General features: G+C 41.3%; 1 protein-coding gene across 1 annotated transcript in view; it reads left to right on the top strand.

Moving 5' to 3' along the window:
• Positions 1-25,123, top strand: part of SNTG1 (syntrophin gamma 1) — a gene marked incomplete at its 3' end in the record, with an annotated part of 293,950 nt that overhangs the window by 51,533 nt on the left and 217,294 nt on the right. The window contains exons 4-6 of the mRNA XM_040433887.1: positions 2,649-2,706; positions 6,770-6,813; positions 6,895-6,936. Coding sequence (XP_040289821.1) covers positions 2,649-2,706; positions 6,770-6,813; positions 6,895-6,936 — 144 coding nt within the window. The remainder of the gene's footprint in view (positions 1-2,648; positions 2,707-6,769; positions 6,814-6,894; positions 6,937-25,123) is intronic.

Here is a 25,123-nt window from a genome sequence, read left to right as displayed (position 1 = left end):
AATGCTTAAGAAAATATTAAAACTTCAAATCACTGCCCTTTCCCAATTTTACATATAAACATAAGCAATGCATTAAAAAATGTCTGGACTGTGAAAATATTTAAAAAACCTATAACAGAACGAAATGGCTGATTTGTCATTTTTTGGTCCCATTACTCTCCCAAAAAATGTTTATTAAAATTTAGCAAAAAGTTGGATGTATCCCAAAACATTACTAATAAAATAGACTGCTCTCACCACAAAAACAAGTTCTCACACAGCTCTGTAGATGAATTATGTAAATGTATGAGGGAATTTTCATGGGATGAGCTGTATTTTCAGTGGCACCATTACCAGATTCATAGAATTACTGATTCAAATGTATTGGCTTTTGATTAAATGAGGGGTGCAGAAAAACAGCAATTCAAATTCACTGTGCAGCATAAATGTACATGTGCAGCATACATTTTATTTTTACATTTTACTACTTTTACACAATTGCATTTTTTCACAGAATTTTAGGACGCAAAGCAAAATGGAAGCCTTTAAGAGGCATTCCATTTTGCTGCGTCCTAATTTATGTCTATAGGGCCAAATAACGGTTCTGTTTGGTTCGGTTATACATGATGGAAAAAATAGTCCTGTCAACAGGACTATTTTTTCCATCATGTATAACGGAACCAAACAGAACCGTTATAATGGAACCTATAACAGAATTCCGTAATGCCAATACAAACCCACCCTTACCTGTCCTTTAGATTGCTAATAAGGCGAAAACACCGCAAAAACACATCAGGCTATAATCAGGCAATGTATTGGGCTGTGCCTTTGAGCTGGGTAAGAATAGAGAGGCTCAGCTCCTGCAGCCTGCAAAGACAAAAGCTTAAACTTGAGGAATGGCAAGACAATCTATAGGAAAAGGTATGCATAGGGCTAGGGGTTATATTTGTGTCTTACTGTCTGTTTGCTGTTTCCGCTGCACTTATATTTGTAGATTGATCGCTCGGGCTGAGAAGCCCTGGTAATGTATACTTCCTTATCATAAGACTAGAATGGAATAGATGAAAATGAACATTAATTATTAAAGTCTTCATATTAATATGATCAAATAAAGGCTTTGACTTGTATGTGTTGGTAACTAATTCATTCCCCATGTAATGATAATTCTGGAGCATCTTTTCATATAACTCTATATTGTGCCATTCCTCTATTATTCATACTTGAAGTTCTTTTTTAATGAGTTGCTAGTAGTGCAAGGAAGGTCCAGATCACTCTGACACTGGCATCATTGATTGGAGAGCAATACAGGAACACACCCCAAACTAATGACACCTAGATTGAACTTTATTGCAGACTGCTGGCAATTAATTTATAGGAATATTAGATAAATAGAACATAGAATGTACAGTATATGAAAATATTCTTCAGGATTCTCATTACATGGGAAATGTGAGTAGTTAAGAAAACAGATATGTCAGGGAAATTATCTCAATCTCAATTTTTGTTTACTACATTTTCTATTTGATAAATCTCTTTATTAAACTCTCTGACTAGCACAATGCATCTATTAATTATTCCTTTATTTAACAATGCATCTGTCTTTACATTATCTAGCTGATAGGATCTCTTTGACCTACACATATCTGTTCTTCTCAGTTACTGGATCACTTATTAATGAGGGCATACTACACTGTCTGCCACTGTTATTTCTTATCCAGACTGTTTCTCTGTGGTCAGTTGTCTTATCACTTTATCCCTTTGTATTTGTACATCGTTACTTTTCCATTATTGCATTTCTTTAAATCATGATCTTTTCTCTCACTGACTAAAAAGCAATTAAGCACTTACTTCCATTTTTCAGACAAGCTGACGTAACAGTACATATAGTTTTTTCTTCTTTTTTATCTTATTTATACAGGTGAAGTGATTGGTTTTATTTAAAAGTACCACTTGTATATAGTTTTAATAATTATAACAAAAAAATATTAAGCTGAAATTAAAAGGTTCAGGGCTTACATTGTGTGCCCGCACCATGCAGTCCCAGGTGAGGGTCCATTTTCCCTTATAGAATATATGGAAAGGGTTGTTTCTGCACGACAAACCGTTTTCACGTGTCTTTTAAGGGCATAATTCAGTGATGCTAACCTTCGGCAATCCGGCTGTGGTGAAACTACGACTCCCAGCATGCTTCATTCATTTCTGTGGAGTTCCGAAACCAGCCAAGCAAGTGTGCATCTTTGAAGTTGTAGTTTTACCACAGCTGGAGTGCCGGAGGTTAGCTATCACAGGCATATAGGCATCATTGTATGTGCGTGGGGGGGGAAGGGGTGCTCTGCTGGGTGGCAGAACCCAATCAAGGAGTATTACTGTATATTATCATATTATCAGAATCTTTGTGCACATTTGTACTGTACTTTTGCCATTTATTTAATGGTAATGCCCCATACATACCTATGAGTAATATTTGACGACTTTATACAAGTCAGAGGTTGTACAGAGCCATCATATGGATGATATCTCATAGGAGAGTTTAATCTTGCAACTATGTATCTGTTCAAGTAATGTGTTTCTGTTTTGTTTGAGAATATAAACAAATGACTTTAGTTATGTATGAATATGTTAACTGTAGTACAATTTTTAATAAGTAGATGGATTTTTATATGTTTTAGGGGGGATCTGAACATAATATTCCAGTTGTTATATCGAAGATATCCAAAGAACAAAGAGGTACAGTATGTTAATATATTTATGGTAGACTTTCACTCAACATTTGTAAATGTTGGCATATGAAACTGAATTTGTCAAAATTCTATTTTTCATAGAGTTTCTATCTGTGTTTTTAGAGTTTTTTTTGTGTTCAGGCAGATGTTTCGTTAATGTGATTAGTGAAATATTAAATGTACTACAAACAATGGGAAATAAATGTAAATGTTTTCTCATTTCCCCTTTAAACTTTGCTTCTGGTTCATGTCTGGTTTATGTTCTAAAAAGTGGGCAGAGCGTGGACGGGATGTAAAAAGGCCTACAGTATGTGTCTCGGCATATTGGTTATTATTTATTTCAGAAATCTTACCTAAATTACACCAGGAATCTGTGCCAGCATTTAGCAGGCAAATATTTCAGTTTCTGGTGCAGATTGTAGAACAGTCAAAAATGCACCAAAATTATTAAGAGGAGAGTACCTCTGAATAACTTGGCACAGTTTATATCAGTGAACCATCTGATTAAGACTGGTGGGCACAGTGTTTATTTGAGGACATCATCAGATGTTATAATCAAATATCAGAATAATGTCAGCTTGAGACAAAATAATACCTGACTCTGACGCTGACACGTGACGCTGATATCTGACACCAGACTATTGCTTATATTATGCTACTTTAATAACAAATTATAAGGACAATGTCTGACTTTTCTGCTGGAGAAATCATGCATGGGTAATAATTACACTGAATGTAATCTAGGCAGATTTCACACCATAAACTCAAATCGTATATGGCTTTCCCATTTGACTTTCTTCACTGTTTGGAGTCACAGTTTCAGATATGCTGTATTTGCTAGATAGATCACAAACTCAAATGATGTTTGACTTTGATATCTGATTTTCCTCACTGGTCAGCAGTGGCGTACTATCAATGGAGGCAGACGTTGCAGTTGCTGTGTAATGGAGCAAAATAAATGACAATAAACACATTTTAGCGCGTTTTATTGTAGTTTATTTTGCTAAATCACATTTTTGTAATTGCCAGATAAATCGTACTTTTGCTGTTATTCCATACAATGTCCTTGTATATAGCGATGTATCTGTGGATGCCTGTATATTGCAAATGAGAAGAATACTTGTAAGATGTTTAGTTAGAGAAAATCCTTTGATTGATTACAGTTTAGCCTGCAGCTCAACTGCTAATGTTAAACAGACATATTATATTTTGTCAGCTGAATCCGCCAAGAACGGCACACTAATTAATAATATCTGTGGGAAGTTCCTACTCTCCCCCAGCAGATTATATTGGGGGAGACAAGGATGGTACAAAATGAATATTGGCAAACAACCTTTTGTTCTTTGGGAGATAAGCTGACAACAGAACTGTCTGGTAGCGTCTTTCTCCGCTCTCCCCATAGCATACACAGATACGTTCGTATGTGTATATGGAAGCCGAGAGGGAGGCGGGATAGATAGCTGTCAGCCGAACGATTGCTCAGCTGGCAGATATTGAATGTGTATGGCCAGTTTAAGGCTTCTGTATCACATACAGCAGGTCCTGGGTTCAAGAACTGACAGCAGACAATCTGGAAAAACAAGGAATAACATTTTTTAAATACGCTAGCTAGATCACAACTTGAAGTGATGTTTGACTTTGCTATCTCACTTTCTTCACTGGTCACAGTGAGTTTCAGAAACACTGTATTTGTTAGCTAGATCACAAATTCAAATGATGTTTGAATTTAATATCTGACTTTCCTCGCTCGTCAGTGACACAGTGAGTATTAGATACATGTAATAGGGAAGATTTACTACTCAAAAGGTGGTAGAATTCTGCCAAACTGTGTGCCAGCAAACTAGTGCACATGTTTTGCATGATATGTATTGACTGTTTTAGACATTTAATGCATTTTTTTTTCACTGGAAAGATTTGTGGCTTAGAAAAAACATTGTGCACAGAAAAACACATAAAACCTTTGCCTGTGGGGTAAAGTAAGCTTGTCAAAAAAAATATATAGGACTGTAAATCTGATGGGCAGCAATATATAACTGAGCTAAGCAAGTTTTAGGCAAAAAAAAAATCTATTTTCTTATTTCCCTGGTTCTCTTCTGGCTCTTTGTTTACCTGCAATAAAAACAATCTCTGCCCCTCCCCCTGCACTGCAAAGGAAGTGAATACAAGTGCTGCCCTGTGTGACATGTCTGCCTGCTGGGATACTCAGCAGCATGTTGTATGTGTAGAACTACAAGTTCCAGCTGTACAATGACACTGCTGATACACACAGGATCTTCTCCCTACCTGTTCTTGTGCAGAACTCCTCTAGTCTGTGAGCTCCTGTGCCCAGCATTTGTCTCCTGACTGCCTGAAGTTACTCAGTACTTCAGCCCTGAGTCTGTGCAGCTGAAGGGGTTAAGAATCCAGAGAGAGAGCAATAAGCAGCAGCCAGCAGTGCAAGGGGGCGTGGCCAGCACAGTGATGTCTCATGTACAGACTCATATCTGATCTCTCAGGCTTACGCACGAAACATCATCAGAGCAGGGAGAGAAGCTGACATCACAGGTCATGTGACCCTCAGTGAAATCTGAGAACGGCGCAACTACAGATGCAGTAAGTGCATGGCAAAGCAGTTACATTTGATTAGTTAGAAACATACAAAGAACAAAAAAATAACTCGGATAACCCCTTTAACAAGCTACCAGAACTGTGGTCTGCCTGAGCATTTCTATTCCCCTAAGCACTACTAAGAGCCATAAATACATATGATTAGATTATGTTACATTTTTAGACATTGAAGCATACCTTTCAACAAACAACATATTAATCTGTAGTATCGTTTGGATACATGAGAAATAACACGATTTCTGGCCACTATATCAATTGTATATGGCATATTTTTGCAGTTTTCCTCTGTACATGCTGAACATCTAGTTTGCATGTCTCTCCGACATGGTGGATGGAGACTAGTTTCCAGCCATTGCACACAGAAAGCAGAGGAGAAGCTGTTACCTAAGCATCCCTTACTCACTCAAAAGTATGTCCCAGGATCATGAAGGAGATTACAGAGAGGTACTGACCTGTATTGGTTGTGAATTTAGCACTTGTACTGAGATATAAATCTCTTATGTAGCTCAGAAGTCTCTTTTGTGTCTTTATTTGAGTCCTGTCTCACATTTTACAGTGCTAAAATGTCTATCTAACATGTCATCATTGTATTGGAAAGCTCATGTTTAGATTTTGTCACAGCATCCCTACTACAGTATGATTTTGCAGGGTCACCAGAGATGTCATTCAATTCAGTAAGATGTAGTGTCTAGTGTAGAGTCTTTAATATATATGCCTTTAGCTGGCTGAAGGCCCACCATGGAAGCAAGTTATAATTCTTATGATTACGATCCATGAAACAGCATGCTTATTCCTTTCACACTGCAGCATTGATATTCAGTACATTACTTTAGCTGCATGATATCCGGTTAGAATTCCCCATATGCACTATTTCCCACAAGGATGATACTATTAGGATTTGTACTGTATGCCTGGAGATCGGCGAGTCTACAAAAATGTAAGTAAACCACAGGTACACATCCTTTTCATTAATCTAAGAAATTATTTTTCGATGTGGGTTTTTTGCCTTGATGCACAAAGTACACACGGTCCTTCTAAAAGTCTGGGAGCCATTACAAAGCTTTACAATCTCTGTGTGATGACTGGATAATGAAAAAATAAATTATTACTCGGGGAAGAATTAGAGGCAAATTGAATTATACCACGGTGGCAGATAGATGTATCCTTCTCATTGCTAATCAAGAAAATGCAATCTCTGAAATACCAAAATTACCAAGTGTGTGACTCCTACGACTGCCCATAGGAGATTTAAGAGGATTAATGTTTTCTTCCCAGACCCTCTAGTTTTGGCAGCCTGTAAAATGAGTTTCTGTATCTTGTATTTGGAATTATCAGCATGGAGAACGCGTTCATATATGAATCTAAAGGGAAGACACAGTTTTTGTTCTTATTTTCATCTATCAATTCCTGGATTTGTGTGATGTTTATTCACAAGTTTATCTTTTTTTTTGTCTTTTTTATAGCTGAGCTTTCTGGTCTTTTGTTCATCGGAGATGCCATTCTGCAAGTAAGACTTATTCGATGCTATTCTTGCAATGGTTATACCTCATGGTAGTCATTAATAATGGTGAATATGTTTTGGTTTCAGATTAATGGCATAAATGTGAGAAAGTGCAAGCATGAAGAAGTGGTAAGTGTTGAATTTGAAATCACACAAATAGGTATAATAATAATATGCATAATAATCATCAGAGATAAGTGAATTGAAGTTGACGAAGTGGAATTCGATCCGAATTTCAGGAAAAATTTGATTTGTACCGAATTCAAATTTCCTCGCACTTCATGGTAACGAATCGTATTTTTTCCTAAAATGGCTGATGCACATGTTTGAACAAGGAACTAAGAACTCTGGGAATGAGGGATCACCCACAATGCCATGCATGCAGCCAATCAGCAGCCAGCTAGCTCCTGTGATGTCACAGCCTTACAAATAACCTCAGCCATCTTGATCTCTGCCATTTTCCAGTGTACTTAGTTCAGGGAGAGATGTGACAGGCGGTTAGGAAAGACTTTATTCAGCAAAAACAAAAACAAAAAAACAATGATTGAGCAGTTCAGGGAAAAATTGCTCATAGTTTAGGGAAAGGATAGGGACGCATTATCCACACTGTAGGGAGAGAGCAGGGACCAATAAGGGGAGTGTAAAGCCTGGGTAATAGGAGCGATTCTATTACTGCTGCACTAATTGGGGATCCAAATAGCAGTTATACTGCTGCTTTTGTTTTTTTCCATTATATGATACATCAGTAACTTCAGTAATCCTTGCTTGTTATTGGGGGAAAGTGCTGTCTGATACCACCAGTTTTGGGGTGTATTTAGGTGAAAAATAACTATTTCCATCCACCCTTGCTTCTTAAAGGAAAGTGCGGTTTGGTACAGCCAGTTTTGGTGTGTATTAATAGCAAATATAAGTACGTCCACTCGCCATTCTGTAGTGAAATTACATTGTGATACAGCAAGTTTTGGGTTGTATTAATAGCAAATATAAGTACGTCTATTCACCGTTCTGCAGTGGAATTACATTCTTAGCCATACTGATGGATTACTAAGCAAATGCTGACCGTGTGAAAAACAGGATCCGTTATTTTGGGGTTTGTTAGCGGTTTTCTTCAGGCAGGTTAATGCTGGTATAAGATGAGGCATCAGACCTCCAACCCATGAATATTTCCCTGTGCAATGAATATCCGGTTTGCTTCTGATCAGGAGATAAATAACCACCGTGCGTCAACATAGGTTGTTAAATATCTGACATCTTTATTTTTCAGCACATACTTATAGGGCTTTTTGGGGGTGGGCGCATATTGTCTCTCAAGATCCAATTGGAACAATCCTGGTATTTCTTAAGAGGCCTTGGGAACATGTGTTGTCAAAATACAGTTGAAACTTTGTTAAACAATGCTGGTATTTGCTATATACAATACTTGCAAAAGAGCTATTTTACATTGAACAGGTTTTCCTCTACATGCTAATAAGTTGAATAGGTTATCTCAGTTCGTTGTTATTGTATGTGAGGTGAGATGTTAAATAGCTCCTTTGTTCAGGGATGCTGCTATTGTGTCCAGCACTGGCAGAGGGTGTGTTATGTGCTAATTCGAGGTACTGCATTTCCACAAGAGATGAGGCTTGTATAATATATGTCTAAGCTGTGATGTATCAAAAGTAAGATTATGAAAATCCCTTTCAGGGTTGTTCTCATGATGGATGAGAAGAAGGGCAAAATAAACAGTGACATCAACACAAATATACTCCTGACACCCTCTCCACTCTGTCAGGGGGACACTACTTGTCTTAGAGTGTAACAGAACAGGTTCTGTAGAAATATATGTGGAATCAGCTGAAGACAGTCTAAAAGAAGTGCACTCTTTCACTCTATAGTAGAATCTTGGGCCACTGCATGGTTCTTTATACCTGACGTTAACATTGACATGTAAGGCTGAGTTCACACTTACATTATTTGGTCAGTTTTTGCCCCGTAACTGACCAAATGAGTGAAGTGTTAAGTGATTCTAAGGGTACTTTCACATTAGCATTTTTCTTTTCTGGCACTGAGTCCCATCATAGGGGCTAAATACCGGAAAAGAACTGATCAGTTTTATTCCCATGCATTCTGAATGGAGGATGCATCAGGATATCTTCAGTTCAGTCACTGAACAGCGTTTTGGACGGAGGAATTGGACCGAGTATTATCTCGGTCCAAAATTCCGGATCGGTTGCCGAACTGCTGGATCCGGCATTAATTTACATTGAAATGTATTAGTGCCGGATCCGGCATTAAAAATACCGCAATGCCGAATCCGTCCTTCCGGTCTGTGCATGCGCAGACCGGTAAAAATGTTAAAAAATATATATACCAGATCCGTTTCTCCGGATGACATCCGGAGAGACAGATCCGTTCTTGCAATGCATTTGTAAAACGGATCCACATCCTGATCCGTCTACAAATGCTGTACGTTTGCATGCAGATTGCCGGATCCGGCATGCAGTTCCGGCGACGGAATTGCTTGCCGGATCACTCTACTGCAAGTGTGAAAGTACCCTAAGAGTGACGCCTGTCATCTGCCTGTCATACTGACTCACAGTACTGTTTCACTAGCACAGCGGGCTCCCTATGTATGTTTATGCAATGCACAGTGTTCTACACTACTATTTTTTTTATGTGATTCATCACAAATAAATTTGAATCTAAAATAATCTTTGTGGGAAATTCATCGAACCGTCCGAATAAAATTTTTGAGAAATTCGCTCATCTCTAATCATAGTTAGAAATGTAACATAAAGTTAATTCGAAAGATTTTAGAATGAATAAGCTTACGCAGGCTACGTGAATAAATATATTTACTAAATGATAAAATATACGATAACACAAAGAAATCACATACAGAATAAAAAAAAAGCAAATAAACATCACTAGCCTAAATGGGGTGGAGACTCTACAACCCATGGCTGTCTACCGCGTTATAACACATGACCGACACCCCAGGGTGTACAAGAGAGATAGGGCAATCATACTCACCTCCTACCTAGAATGGAATCCTGGTGGAGTCTCCTGACACAAGGTGGGTAGCAGAGTTTTAATCTGTTAGCCCCTCCTCCAATGTGCATCAAGCATGTCTCTAAGATCACTCAGAAATTGTGGTCTTATCAGCATGATGGGGGATGGGTTTCTCTCTCTAACCCACTTCATTACAAGGGAAACTTATAAACTATTACACAGAGTATTAAACAGAATTAAAAAAATGGAAAAAACAAATCAGTCACTTAAAATTACCCTTACAATACAAGAGATCAAAGATATTTGCGTCTGATTCCCCCAAATGGAGGGTCCGATTTGATTTGGGTCTAAAAAAATTAAATCTAAATCTAAAGTGCTCTGATTGCTTGGAAAAGTTATTTTTCTCTCAGAATTTGGGTTTGGTAGAATGAGTATTTTTTCAAAAATCCCTGTCAAATTTTAGAACGATTTGTTCATCTATAACTAGAGATGAATAACTAGAGATGAGCGAAGAGTTGAAAAATTCAACTTGACCGATTCTCCAAACTTTGACAAGAAATTGTATTCATAACAAATTATTTATTCATGAATCGCAGTGCTGCTGCAGTGAGCCCGCTTCATACGTGGTGGGTGCTGGCTGTATCATACAGCAGATACCCAGCTGCAGCAGAGAATGATGATACCTCCGAACCCTGTCATTTAACCCCTCAGAATCTGTGAGGTAAGGCAGAGAGGAGTGGTTCCCTTTGCCTTCTGATCGGAGCCCCCACAGTGAAATCAACATGTTAGGTATCTCCTCATCTGAAAATGTCTGAACTATTAAATATTAATAAAAATTTACTGTGCTATAATGTAATAAAAAAATGAAAAAACACACAATTCATCATATTTTTTGTCATCTTTTCTCCCTCAAAAAATTGAATAACAGTGATCACAAAGTCATATCTACTACAAAAATTGTACCAATAAAATCTAAATTTCGTCCTGCAAAAAACAAGCCCTCATATAGCTCTGTAGACCGAAATATAAAAAGTTATATTGGCTGTCAGAAAATAGTTATGGAAAGAGAATTTAGATTTTTTTTAAAGCTTTTTATTTTTTTAAAAGCAGTAAAACAAAAAAAAAATATGTTAGGTATCTGAAAACAGTACAAACACTGAAGAACTTTAAAAAATGGAGCGAGAATAAATAAAAAAAATTTACACATTAAAATTGTAAATGGCTACTGAATGAACAGAAATAGTTTTTTTTAACACTGTAGACATGACTCCCTTTAAAAAAATAAATAAATGATTTCCATATTCCATAAGTATAAAATTAATAACTATACAAATATATACTATGGACCAGATGGTTTTTCTCTTTAAAAATGTATTAACCAGATGGGCCGAACATTTGTTGGTCAAAACACGACCGTTGGATGACAGTGGTAGCTCTGGCCTGTTTCTGTGGCTACCACTCCCCCCCCCCCCTTCTTCTGCTTCTACTTTTGATAGCTACAGCAACATTTTTGACACTGCCTGTTCCTTTGGAGGGCCCAGGTAACTGTCTGTTGGCCATAGTGTACAGTAACTGAATCAGTAATGTAACAAATTATCTATGAATGTTGTAGCAGTTGAACAAGATGCACATGGCAATATATTAGACCACCTTTTAATACTGAATCTGACAGTATTAAAAAAATAGATTAACTATGTATGTCACAGCAGTTGAACAAGATGCACGCGGAAAATGCACTTTCCCTTCTGTCTCAACATGCTCCCCCTACAGTCTCAAAAAACTCTCCCTACGATCTCCCTGCACTGTCCCTATCCAATGCTTTTTAAAAAAAAGTTTTTTAAACAGTTTTCAGCAACACTGTCCCTAGGGTATGAGTGCTTGTCACGTCTCACCCTATGCTCCGCTCACAGTAAAATAGCGGAGACTGCGCAGGATGAGTCTTTTTCAGGGGATGGCTATCTGTGGAATGGTTGGCTGCACGGCATTATGGGTGATATTGCATTCCCAGGCTTCTTACTTTCACTTTGTGCAGTCACCATTTCAGAAAAAAAAACTATTCATTACCACGCAGTGCGAATTCGAATTTGTGGCAAATTAATTTTTTCCTAAACTTCAGTTCGAATTCCACTTTGGATGCTTACATTCGCTCAACACATCATAACCTTACATTATAAATACATTTATGTTATTTTCAAACCATTTAGGGTTTAATATTTGGTGGACTGTTTCAGCATTTAGACATACATTTGCTACTGTATATAGTTACTGTATGTAGTTGCACAGAAGAACAATCTTCCCTGTAGAAATATAAAACATCCAATTTTATTTCTTCATATTAAAAAGCCATTAAAAAAAGGATATGCATTTCAGTTGTATTCATTTGCCAGAGGCTGGCGTTATAAAAAAACTCTGTACCACACGAGAAATGGACTATGCTTTATGATACAGTAGGAGCTCCAGCTGACTATTAGATTTTATGTACATTTCTGCATGCACCATATGTTGAGAGAGTTTACTGGCATTCCTGACTTTGTATCTTGTGAACAGGTATAGTGAACGATTGAACAGATAGCGGAGCATTCATTTCGTGACTAATTCAGTTTAAAGAGCATCTCTGTCTAAATGGGAAACTTGTATAAAAGGTGCAATACCTACAGTACTTCAGATCATGTTATCTTGAAACAAAAGCTGTTGAAAAGCAACTGAAGGTGTTTGCTTAACACAATTTGCTTAGATAACACGTCTCATCAAGCATGTGTGCTAACTCTACTACAGTAGACACCCAAAATCCAAAGTGGGTGCTATTGCTCCTTAAAATCATTATTCTAGTACAACGCTGACGCGTCAGATCTGTACTGAAGTAAGGATTTCACTTGGGCTGCAGGCCAGAACACATATCACTGCTCCTGTCTGAGCTCCCGTCAAGTTTGGCTAAATTCTGGCACAGCACATCGGTACCCTATACCATGTAAAGTTGTGTTCTTCCAGGATTTAGCTGAGCGAAGCTATCCCATGCCTGACCCCTCTCTCCTCAGCTCCTGCCTGATCCCGTTCCACTCATCTTCAGGCTCCCTATACCACATTCCTGCTCCTGTACCAATATTCTATGGAGAGCTTTCAGATGAGCAGAACCAGCAGGAGCCAGCTCCTTTCAGCTAAATCATAGCATAGCACAACTTACAGGGTACCAATGTGTTGTGCCCAAATTAAGCCAAGTGTGAAAAAAGCACAGGCAGAAGCAGCGATGTATCCTCGGGCCTGTTCGCTGCGGCCCTGAGTGAAATTCATACTCCAGTACAGAACTGACATGGCAGCACTGTACTAGAATAATTATTTTAAGGTATAATAGCATCCAGGACTTTAGGGGTCTATTTCAGTAACAAAACCACATACGGTAATTGATTAATAAAGTATATTACAAAAATTATTTTTGGGGTATTTAGAACATTTTAAAAGAACGCATTACAAAAGTTTAGTTAGTTTAGAAAAGTCACAAATGTTTGCTCAAGCCCCTGTTTGTGCAAAGGTATGAGACCTTTCCTTGTTTATTCTGCACTTGCTGCTTTACTGAAAGGGTGTGGATGGGAAGTTATAGGACCTATGCAGTCCATCAAATGTAATATTACTTGCTCTAGAAATGTGGTGTAAATTTCTGCAGAAATCTACAGTATGCCAGCATCTACCTGGCAAAGATTTCTGTGTCAGCCTCATGGACCTACAATTACTAAGAGGTCTCTCTCTCTATTCTCCTGAACAGAATCACCGAAAATTTGGGTTTGTGATAAATAGAAGTTTTTAAAAATTCAGGTTGAATTTACAAATTTTATAATTGATTTGCTTATGTTTAGTTTTAAACGTACATTTTAAAATGTAGTAAATTTTCAGTGTATTTTTTAAGACTGATGTTCCACAATACATAGTTGATGTGCTTCTTGATGGTGATTCCAAATGGCACTGTATTCTTCCCTAGAAGCAATATTACTAGAGGATAATAACTCCACAATATGGCATGTGATATGTCACTTATGCCTCTGTATGAAAGGCATAGACTGAAATATTGCATTTATTTTTATTTGTACAATATGAATTTGTTTTATGTCATGTGAGACAGGCTGGTTTTGCAAGATGCACTGCCTAACAGCCACAACTGTTTACATATGATTGTCAGGTAGGAGATCCTTAGCAACTAGTCTAGGACTGATTCAGACAGCCATTCTAATTTCCATCTGCAAAACATGGTCATAACAGGATGTCCATATGGTGTCCGGGCGCTTCCAGTTTTCGGCAGACCCATTCATTTGAACGAATGAGTCTTGGAAAGAAACGGACAAGAAAAGTGCATCAAAAAAAGTGTGACTTGCGCTTTTACTTCGTACTTTGCGGGTGCAGTCTGGATTGCACATGAGTGTAAATTTGAATTAGGCCTAAAGAAAAATACGTGGAGAACCTCTTTAAACAAGCTTCGGGTATCCTGAAGTATGATGAAATCCTCCTAGACTGGCCATATTTTTCTAAGTACATGGTGAGTAAACAAATGCAAGTCAGATGACCAGTCAAACTCCAAAGAATTGACAATCATCAAGTGCAGGAGATCACCGGAAGATCCAGTAATATGAAAGGAAACTATTTATTGGTGATAACCCGTTTCAGGACTCATGATGCTCCTTCATCAGGTTAGTCCTGAAACACATTGTTATGATAAGAGTTCACCAATAAATAAGTTGCTTTATTACTGGATCTCCTGGTGATAATCTGCTCTTGATGCTATTCATTTGAGTTTCCCCAAGCATCTGGATTTTATTGCTTCCACTTCTTCTTGCAAGGTAGACAACTTTTAGAAAGGGTCTATGGACATTGGTAGGGATTTTACTCAGGAGGTATTTCTGATGGTTTTAGTGATGTGTGCTTAGTCCTACACATCTTAGAAAGGTCTGTTTATATTGAACATATGTACTTAACCTGTGATGCACCTTCTTTTCATATCCTATCTAGCCCAACAATTGACAATTTTATTAATATTTTGTGAGATATGAATTATGTAACATTTTAGCAAATGCTGAGGCAATAGCCAGTTTATTTCCTTTATGAATTTTAGTTGACAATTGCCATGTTTAATGTGTTGCAATACCATTTCTAGTATCTGGATTTGCTTAGAGGGCAGATCTGCAAATCACTTTTTATTGTCTCCTGCTTGGCTTTTAGAAATTAAAATTGCTCTGACAGTTGATTCAGATGTGATTTTAGGTGTCTCACAAATGGTTTTCACATTATAGCAGGAATTTCTGTCCATCTGTGTTTTTACTCTGACAACTGTTTGCATTTTAGGAATATTATATATTTGCTATGCAGCATTTTTCTCATGTATTCTATTATTGTGTAAAAGTATTAATTGCAAAATAACCTTTAGATCATGTATTGCTTAAAGAGGACCTGTTACCACTGTTCTCTCTTCTACATTCTACCTCTGCAGGCCCGGTCTCAGATTTTTATTGTCAGGATAGCAAGACCATTTTCAAACACAAACAGGGTGTCACGTTCCAGAAGACCGGCAGACCTCCAGAATGTCTTGCAAACATGACGAGACAGATAACAGACCAGGAACACCAACTGAATACTTTATACACATGTAATAAACGAACATGACAGTATCCATTGGACAGGCAGGCAAGGGTATAGTGGCAGATACTACCACTGGACCAAGTGCACCGCACTGGACCAAGTGCACCGGTTTGACTTGGGACTAAACCCAGAGGATGGAAACAAGTGAGCTCCATTCTTTACAGAGCCCCTGGTCGTGTGGATAAACTTGGCCCAGGGCTCACCAGGCTGTACCTCTAGGATGGTCCCAGTGGACTTGGCCACTCATCTGCAGAAACAGATGCTGGTGCAAGTATAAGTGGTCACACAAACATGAGACTAGACTAGAACCCAGAAACATGAACCCAACCAAAACACAGGACACTGTACAGACAAGACAAAACCGGAAACAGACAAGACACAGAACTGGCAGATGACTATACCCTATGTAGACACTGCTACATAGCGGTCCTAGCTAGAGCTGCACACATAGACTAAGAGATCCTCCCTCCGGAGAACCAACATGACCAGGCTACAAGACAAGGCAGGCAAGGAACAGTTTACACCCTCTCACCAAAGGTAAAACATAAACAGGAAAGGAACAGAAGCAGTAAGGCACTGCCAGGCTATCATGAACAAGACAGGATCAGAAGCAGTTAAGCATTGCCAGCCTATAAAGGACCTGGACAAAGAAGACCAGGCTAGACATGGACAAGGGTACCAAGGCAAAACATAATACAGACTAGGCAAACCTCAGACAAGGACAGATACTAACAGAACATGGCAAGACACAGTCGAACAAAGCAGACAGACATGAATGCGAGGGAATCAACAACATTTTACCAGGCAACACCATACAGAAGGGGCAGATGGCAAAACCCCCAGGTCAGCAGCAAAGGTTCAAGACAGAAAAGACTCATGACCCACAGCTCACAGATAGAAATAGCTGCTTAACGAGGGCACCTGATAAACCACACCCAGGCCAAGACTAGGGAATGTTAACTCCACCAGAACCAGGAGAAGAACAAGAACAATAAAAGAAACACAGCAGCACACCAGTCACAGTATGCTGCAGCCAGCACGCCCCAACAACAACCAGGATACACAGGATAACTGTAGCCAGTATGAGGTTACAGGTATCCAGCCTACACAACAGCAAGGAGTGACAGAACCACACTGTGATACAAGAAACTAATAGCATCCATACTCAAACAATGTTCACACACAAGGCCAGAACACATCACAGAACCAGCATACATGGAAAAGTCCACAACCTGTACACAAAGTGCATGCAGCCACCCTGCATGGCACCGGTGACAGGAACTACAGACATATGGATGTGGGGAGACACAAACACAGGCAACAGTTCACACACAACACCGCAGCCAGCACGTAGCCCCAAGCAATCAGCATACACAGGAATCAGCCTGCAGCCAGTATGCGAGAGAGCATGCAGCCAGCCTACACAGCCACAACTGTCACAGTGAACCACGCTTTGACACAGAGATAGTGCAGTCCTAAAACTTCCCAGACCCACTGTCCCTATGTACTTACACGTTCTACCTAGGCCAGTGACGGCGAACCTTTTAGAGACCGAGTGCCCAAACTACAATGCAAAAAACACTTATTTATCGCAAAGCGTCAACTTGGCAATTTAACCTGAATACTGAAAAATACCGGACAAGTTAAGCTGTGGAGAGTGGCTTAACCCAGGCCCCAGTAAAATAAATGCCCCCATTGGTGCCCCCTAGCATTAAAACTATCCCATTAGTGGCCCCACTATTAATAAGACCCCCATTAGTGGCCATCACTATTAATAAGGCCCCCATTAGTGCCCCTTGTATTAATAAGGCCCCCATTAGTGTCCTCTAGTATTAATAACTCCCCCATCAGTGGCCCCCAGTAAAATGAATGCTCCCATTATTGACCCCCTAGTATTATTTTTCCTCCATTAGTGGCTCCCATTATTAATGATGCCCCCATTAGAGGCCACATTATTATCAGTACCCTCTTCCCCACTCTTCCTGTGGAAAAAATAAATAAAATAAAATAAAACTCACCTCATCCATTTGATCGTGTCGCAGTGAACACTTACTGCTCACTGGAAGCATAGGACAAAACCTGTGCTCCAGCATGATGACGTTTCACAAGTCCTGCTGCTTCCACTCAATGCTGTGATACGTCATCACGCTGGAGTGCAGGTCCTATCCTGCGCATCCAGAGAGCAGTGAATGTTCCCTGCGTGCGATCAAATGGATTAGGTGAGTTTTATTTATTAATTTTTTAACACAAGTGGGGGTGGGGGGCAAAGGCTGTACTAATGAGCCCTCCACAATGGAAGCGCTCATTAGAAATAGTGCATAGGTGGCAACACATGGCCCACACAGAGCTGTGTGCCCACGGGGAGGGCTCTGAGTGCCCCCTCTGGCATGCATTCCATAAGTTCGCCACCACTGCCCTAGCCAGTGACCCCACAACTGGGCTGCAACAGGGAACAACAAACAAACAAGCAAAGAGTAGTTGTATGGAAAAAGGTAAAAAACCAAACGAACAAAGAAGTACCAAAAATGGCAGAAGCAAACAAAACAATCAACATGCCAAAAAGTCAAAAACCAGGAGATCAATACAATACCAAATTGCCAGAAGCCAAATAATAATCACAAAAACAGTCCAGAAATACACAAGCCAGAACTTGGTTCCTCTGGCAACCAGACACTGCTGCTGCACCGATGCAGTGCTGGCAGGGGATCATGACATCTGCTCCCCAGGAGGGCTGCATCAGGGATTGGCTTTCCATGACAAGCAGATGCTGCTGCTGCGCTGAGTCAGCGCCAATTCAGTGTCGCCGTGAGATGCCCATAGTGCTCATAACATTGAGAAGCTAATGTCTACTAATGTTGAGCGAAGCACGCTTTGGATCAGAGATCCGAAGTCACTTAGTTCAAAACTTTGTTTAAATGCTGTACAGAGACCCCTCTCCATACAGCATTCAAATATATAGTCGACTTTAGATCCCAGTTTTAAAATGGCTTTCAATTTGAAGAATCAAATGTCGAAGTTATTCAAAAAAGTCTGGCGAGGCTTCGGACATAACAAATTTGACCTCCTCAAAGCCCATACATTTGAATGCTGGATGGAGACGGGACTTCAAACAAAGTTTTGAATGAAGCTACTTTGGATCTCTGATCCAAAGCGTGCTTTGCTCAACACTAGGGATGAGTGAACTTAATGTTTTCGAGTTCGGTTTCGGCATTCGGGTTCTGTGCCAATTCCATTATGGATTCGGTTATCACAGAATATAATGGAATTCTATTACAGAATGCTCCACAGAAGCCTTTAAGAGGCATTCTGTTTTGATTCTTTCATGGGCTACATAACGGATCCGGCTGGTTTCCTTTATGCAACAGTTCTTGAAATAGACTCCACATCTACTGGACTTTTATGGTACATCCACAGGAACGTCAGAGATGGGAATACCCCTTTAAATGATAGTAACATGGTAATGCAGGTTTACCCTGTGGTTGCTACATGGGAACATGCCCCTATTAACAGAGTGCCCACTTTTCACAATGTATCACCCAGCTACCCAACTGCTCCACTTATTTTAAATATTTGCAGTCATTAGAAAATAACATTTCTGGGACATCTTTTCCCCAACATCTGTCACGTAGGAGCTCAGCTCCCCTGCTGCTTGTTGTCTAAGGCAGTGTTTCCCAACCAGTGTGCCTCCAGCTGTTGCAAAACTACAACTCCCAGCATGCCCGCACAGCCAAAGGCTGTCCGGGCATGCTGGGAGTTGTAGTTTTGCAACAGCTGGAGGCACATTGGTTGGGAAACACTGGTCTAAGGGATGGAGCATGCCGGCCACGCCTAGGAGGCATGTGCGGCTGGATCCCTCACCGCCCCCTGGTCCCCATGGAGACGAGGACACCGCCTGCCTCCTCACTCCGCTATGCGTGCGGAATGCAGGAGGCGCTGCAAAGGAAGAGTGCGCCGCCGTCTCCCCGTGACAACATCTAATTGACAATTAGATGTTACCGTTCCATCTGTTGCATCTGTGATGTTGAGTGTTTGTATGGGTGCAAGCTAGGGCATGCAGAGTGCAATAGCCAGTGTATGGTGTAGAAGTCAGGAAACCAGGCCAGAGATAGAAGAATAAATGAGTCTCTTTATTGCAGTGCAAAATGGGAGTTGTAGTACAGCCAACTATTGCAGTCACAATTCCAAAAGACAACTTTTCCCATTTTTTTATACAAAGTTGTCATTTTACAGAGATATTTCTCTCACCCAGCATGGGTATATGTAAAACGCATTGCCCTACTTCTCCTGAGTACGATGATACCACATGTGTGACACTTTTTTGCAGCCTAGGTGCGTAAAGGGGACCAAATTCCAATGAGTATCTTTACGATTTCACAGGGCATTTTTTACGCATTTGGATTCCAAACTACTTCTCACGCTTTAGGGTCCCTAAAATGCCAGGGCAGTATAAATACTCCACAACTGACCCCATTTTGGAAAGAAGACACCCCAAGGTATTCCGTGAGGGGCATGGCGAGTTCCTAGAATATTTTTTTTTTGGCACAAGTTTGCGGAAAATGATGTTTTTTTTTTTTTTCTCTAAGCCTACTTTCACACTTGCGGCAGGACGGATCCGACATGGTGAACAGCCTGTCGGATCCGTCCTGCCGCAAGTGTGAAAGTACCCTTACAAAGTCTCATATTCCACTAACTTGTGACAAAAAATAAAATTTTACATGAACTCGCCATGCCCCTCACGAAATACCTTGAGGTGTCTTCTTTCCAAAATGGGGTCACATGTGGGGTATTTATACTGCCCTGGCATTTTAGGGGCCCTAAAGCGTGAGAAGAAGTCTGGAATATAAATGTCTAAAAAATTGTACGCATTTGGATTCCATGAGGGGTATGGTGAGTTCATGTGAGATTTTATTTTTTGTCACAAGTTAGTGGAATATGAGACTTTGTAAGAAAAAAAAAAAAAAAAAAAAAAAAAAAAAACAATTTCCGCTAACTTGTCGCAAAAAAAAAAATCTTTTATGAACTCGCCAGGCCCTTTAAAAGTGATCTTTATAGCGCCACAGCAATTTTACTGTGTTTTTGCAGTGATCAGAAAAAAAAAAATTCTGTCACTGCGGTGGGGCGGACTGAACGCAAGTGTGCGCACAAGATTAGGCCTGATCGGGCGAACACTGCGTTTTTTGTAGAGCCTATAGAACATGTCCTATTCTTGTCCGCAATTGCAGACAAGAAAAGGCATTTTCTATATAGTTCTGGCAATGTGCGGATCCGCAAAATGCGGAAAGCACATTGCCGGTGTCCGTGTTTTGCGGATCCGCGGTGTCCGTGTCTTGCGGATCCGCGGATCTGCAAAACACATACGGACGTCTGAATGGAGCCTGACAGGGGGGTGATCGGGGAGTCTATATGGGGTGATCAGGGGTTAATAAGGGGTTAATAAGTGACAGGGGGGGGTGTAGTGTAGTGTGGTGCTTGGTGCTACTTACAGAGCTGCCTATGTCCTCTGGTGGTCGATCCAAGCAAAAGGGACCACTAGAGGACCAGGTAGCAAGTATATCAGACGCTGTTAACAAAACAGCGTCTGATATACCTTTCAGGGGTAAAAAAAATCGCATCTACAGCCTGCCAGCGAATGATCGCCGCTGGCAGGCTGTAGATCAGCTCGTTTACCTTCCGATCCTGTGAATACGCGATCCTGTGTGCGCGCGTTCACAGGAAATCTCGCATCTCGCGAGAGGACGTGCCGATGCGTCCAGCAGGAATAACCCGACCACCCGCAGGACGCATCCCTGCGTTAGGCGGTCGGGAGGTGGTTAATGGTGTCCCTCACAGCAGCAAAGTCTAGTTGCATGTTGTTCTGCAGAATCCAATTCTTCGCCATGCAAATTCTAAGAACTCTAGTTCTCTCCTTTGTCTTTCATTATGTTAATCTTGCAGTAATTCAAACAGAGATATGTTAGTCTCTGGAACTTTCTGGGCCTAAAAAGAAGAAGCACAAGGCACAGCTTCCTTCCTTTCTGAACTCTCTCTAAGCACTAACTAACTGAGTTGCATACAGACCTTGGATCCCCACCCACCATCCTGCAAAGGGCTGAGTCAGCATTGTTAACCAAGGCTTTTCCATATGGCTTCATATTATGGCTGCCATATTATGAGTTGACAATGCGGACCCTGTAATGTATTGTAGTGTAATACAGCCATATGCACACTACACTAAAGCTATCAGTATGGTAGACACGGTTTATAGGTTTATTAATACATCCATAAATCAACAATATAAGTAATAATTGGGTTTTATTGGACAGTATGATGGTTTTGATTGTGGACTCTACAACATTGTAACCTGTTGGCTGCAGAGCTCCAATTACTAGAATATGACAGGGCTGTATCTATGTATCTCAGAACAAAACATTTTACCGGCCACTCTTGTCATTGTCTACATTGTGAGATCTGTTATTTAAACCTGGGCATTTATGAAATACACATGTCGCTGTATGACTGCAATGCAGTAACATTACTTTGAATACATGCTGTTCGACCTTACAGTGACAGCTAAAGTTATGCTTTATTCAGCTGAATGAATCACTGTGCGGACAAGCACCTTATGTTTTGTATATTACATGACTCCAATTTTAATTATTGGTAGAGGTAATAATATTAATAATAATAGTGGTAATCATCTATATTTATATAGCAGAAAACAAATTCAGCAGAATTCAGTTTTTTTCTGTAAAAAATTAAAGGCTATGTCTAGGCTGCAGTAAACAATTATTTTAGTAATTGAGTATTCTATCGATTATTTTTACGATTAATCAAGTACTCTAATAAGAAAAACCTTCTTAAAATAACGTATTTCTTTATAAAAACAATATTTTTATTTCTTACAGTGGTATAGCACATAATTGCACACACAAGACTTCTTTCACAGCTGCAATATAGATTCTGTCAGAAGAACAGCCAGAATGCAACATATCGGGTATAGCTGGATCGATTGACTGTAATGGGGTCCGGCCTTGTTACAGTATTCAAGCTGGGTTTTTGCCAGACAAAAAAAAAAAAGCTTTGAACGATACCCAGCATGTATTCCGGAACATGGCCAGATGGCCTTGGACCATATTATAGTCAACTAGACATTAAGCCCGTTACAATAACGGGCGCTAGAACAGTAGTGCTGGCACTGTGATGGGGGATCTGTGGATGGCACTGTTATGGGGGGATCTGTGGATGACACTGTTATGGGGGATCTGCGGATGGCACTGTTATGGGGGATCTGTGGATGGCACTGTTATGGGGGGATCTGTGGATGACACTGTTATGGGGATCTGTGGATGACACTGTTATGGGGATCTGTGGATGGCACTGTTATGGGGGGATCTGTGGATGGCACTGTTATGGGGGATCTGTGGATGACACTGTTATGGGGGATCTTTGGATGACACTGTTATGGGGGTATCTGTGAATGGTACTGTTATGGGGGATCTGTGGATGGCACTGTTATGGGCGGATCTGTGGATGGCACTGTTATGGGGGATCTGTGGATGGCACTGTTATGGGGGGATCTGTGGATGATACTGTTATGGGGGGATCTGTGGATGACACTGTTATGGGGGATCTGTGGATGGCACTGTTATGGGGGGATCTGTGGATGGCACTGTTATGGGGGGATCTGTGGATGGCACTGTTATGGGGGGACCTGTGGATGGCACTTTTAAGGGGGGATCTGTGGATGACACTGTTATGGGGATCTGTGGATGACACTGTTATGGGGGATCTGTGGATGACACTGTTATGGGGGATCTGTGGATGACACTGTTATGGGGGATCTGTGGATGACACTGTTATGGGGGGATCTGTGGATGGCACTGTTATGGGGATCTGTGGATGGCACTGTTATGGGGGATCTGTGGATTGCACTGTTATGGGGGGATCTGTGGATGGCACTGTTATGGGGGGATCTGTGGATGGCACTGTTATGGGGGGATCTGTGGATGGCACTGTTATGGGGGATCTGTGGATGGCACTCTTATGGGGGGTCTGTGGCTGACACTGTTATGGGGCTGGTCTGTGGCTGACACTTATTGGGGTCTGTGGCTGACACTGTTATGGGGGTATATGTGGCTGACACTGTTATGGGGGTATCTGTGGATGACACTGTTATGGGGCTGGTCTGTGGCTGACACTTATTGGGGTCTGTGGGTGACACTTACTGGGGTCTGTGGCTGACACTGTTATGGGGGTATCTGTGGATGACACACAGCATCTTATGCTATGTGTCATTCACAGATCCCCCCATAACAGTGTCACTGTTTAGTGTGAATGTAATGGCAGCGGGGCCCGGTGCAGTAACTGTATTGCACCGGCCCCGCTCAGAGTAGTAATACTTTGAATAACTGTAATAATAATAACGATCTTCACTTCTTCACTTACTACATGGTGAGGCAGGAGGCCTGGCGGGCGGTCAGGCACTGGCAGCGTAACTCACTATGTCATGCGCCTGCGCCGACTGCTTCATTCATGCAGTGGGCGGAGCAGGGGCGTCACTTAGTGAGTTACGCTACCAGTGCCTGGCCGCCCGCCAGGCCTCCTGCCTCACCATGTAGTAAGTGAGCGGGGCAGGTGCAATACAGTGACTGCCCCCCGCTGCCATTACAATAGGATGCTGCACATGTAGTGTCCGTGGAGTGTGTGCCGACGGAGCGGCGTCTGGCCGCACTGCGCATATGGGGAAGTGGGCGCATGCGCAGTGTGGCATAATGAGTAAGATAGCCGGCTCTCAGTGTGGACGGCTGCGCTTTCCCGTGTGCTCCGGGCAGAGTATAACTCTGAAAGCCGCTCTGCCCGGCTCCCGGCATCCTCCTCCCTGAGCGCTGCTGTCCCGCCGCTGTGCCCCCGAGCCCGGCTCTGCGACCTGGATTGGCCTGTGTGTGTGTGTGTGTGTCCGTCCACTGCGCATGCGCACTTCTATAATCGGCACACACACACCAGCCCTGAGCACGTACACAGGGCTTTTATTAGTATAGATAATATTTTCTCTTACTGTAATACTGACTTATATGTAGCTGTAATATGCGTCACTGGCACTGACTTTTGGCTGAGACTGCAGGCACTGTGACTGGTGGCTGATATGACTGCCAATGACTGGTGGTGCTGAGACCACTGGCACTGTGACTGGTGACTGATATGGCTGGCACTGACTGGTGGTGCTGAGACCACTGGCACTGTGACTGGTGGCTGATACAGCTAGCACTGACTGCTAGGACTGACTGGTGGTGCTGAGACTGTGGGCACTGTGACTGGTGCCTGAGATGGCTGGCATGAACTGCTGGCACTGACTGGTGGTGCTGAGACTGCAGCTGATGGCTGAAACAGCTGGCGCTGACTGGTGGCTGAGACGACTGGCAGTGCCACGTGGTGCTGAGACTGCTGGCGCGTTTTGGTGACCGCCTGGCAGTGCGGAGCCGAACTGATCCGTCCTGACTTACAATGTAAGTCAATGGGGACGGATCCGTTAACATTGACACAATATTGGTGCAATTGTAAGCGGATCCGTCCCCCATTGACTTTCAATGTAAAGTCAGGAGTCCCTATTTTAGGCTACTTTCACACCTGCGCTAGGTGCGGATCCGTCTGGTATCTGTACAGACGGATCCGCTCCTATAATGCAAACGCTTGCATCCGTTCAGAACGGATCCGTCTGCATAACTGTTTA

The sequence above is a fragment of the Bufo bufo genome, chromosome 5 (assembly GCF_905171765.1).
Source record: "Bufo bufo chromosome 5, aBufBuf1.1, whole genome shotgun sequence".
Classification (NCBI taxonomy): domain Eukaryota; kingdom Metazoa; phylum Chordata; class Amphibia; order Anura; family Bufonidae; genus Bufo; species Bufo bufo.
This window is presented reverse-complemented; position numbering and strand designations above follow the sequence as displayed.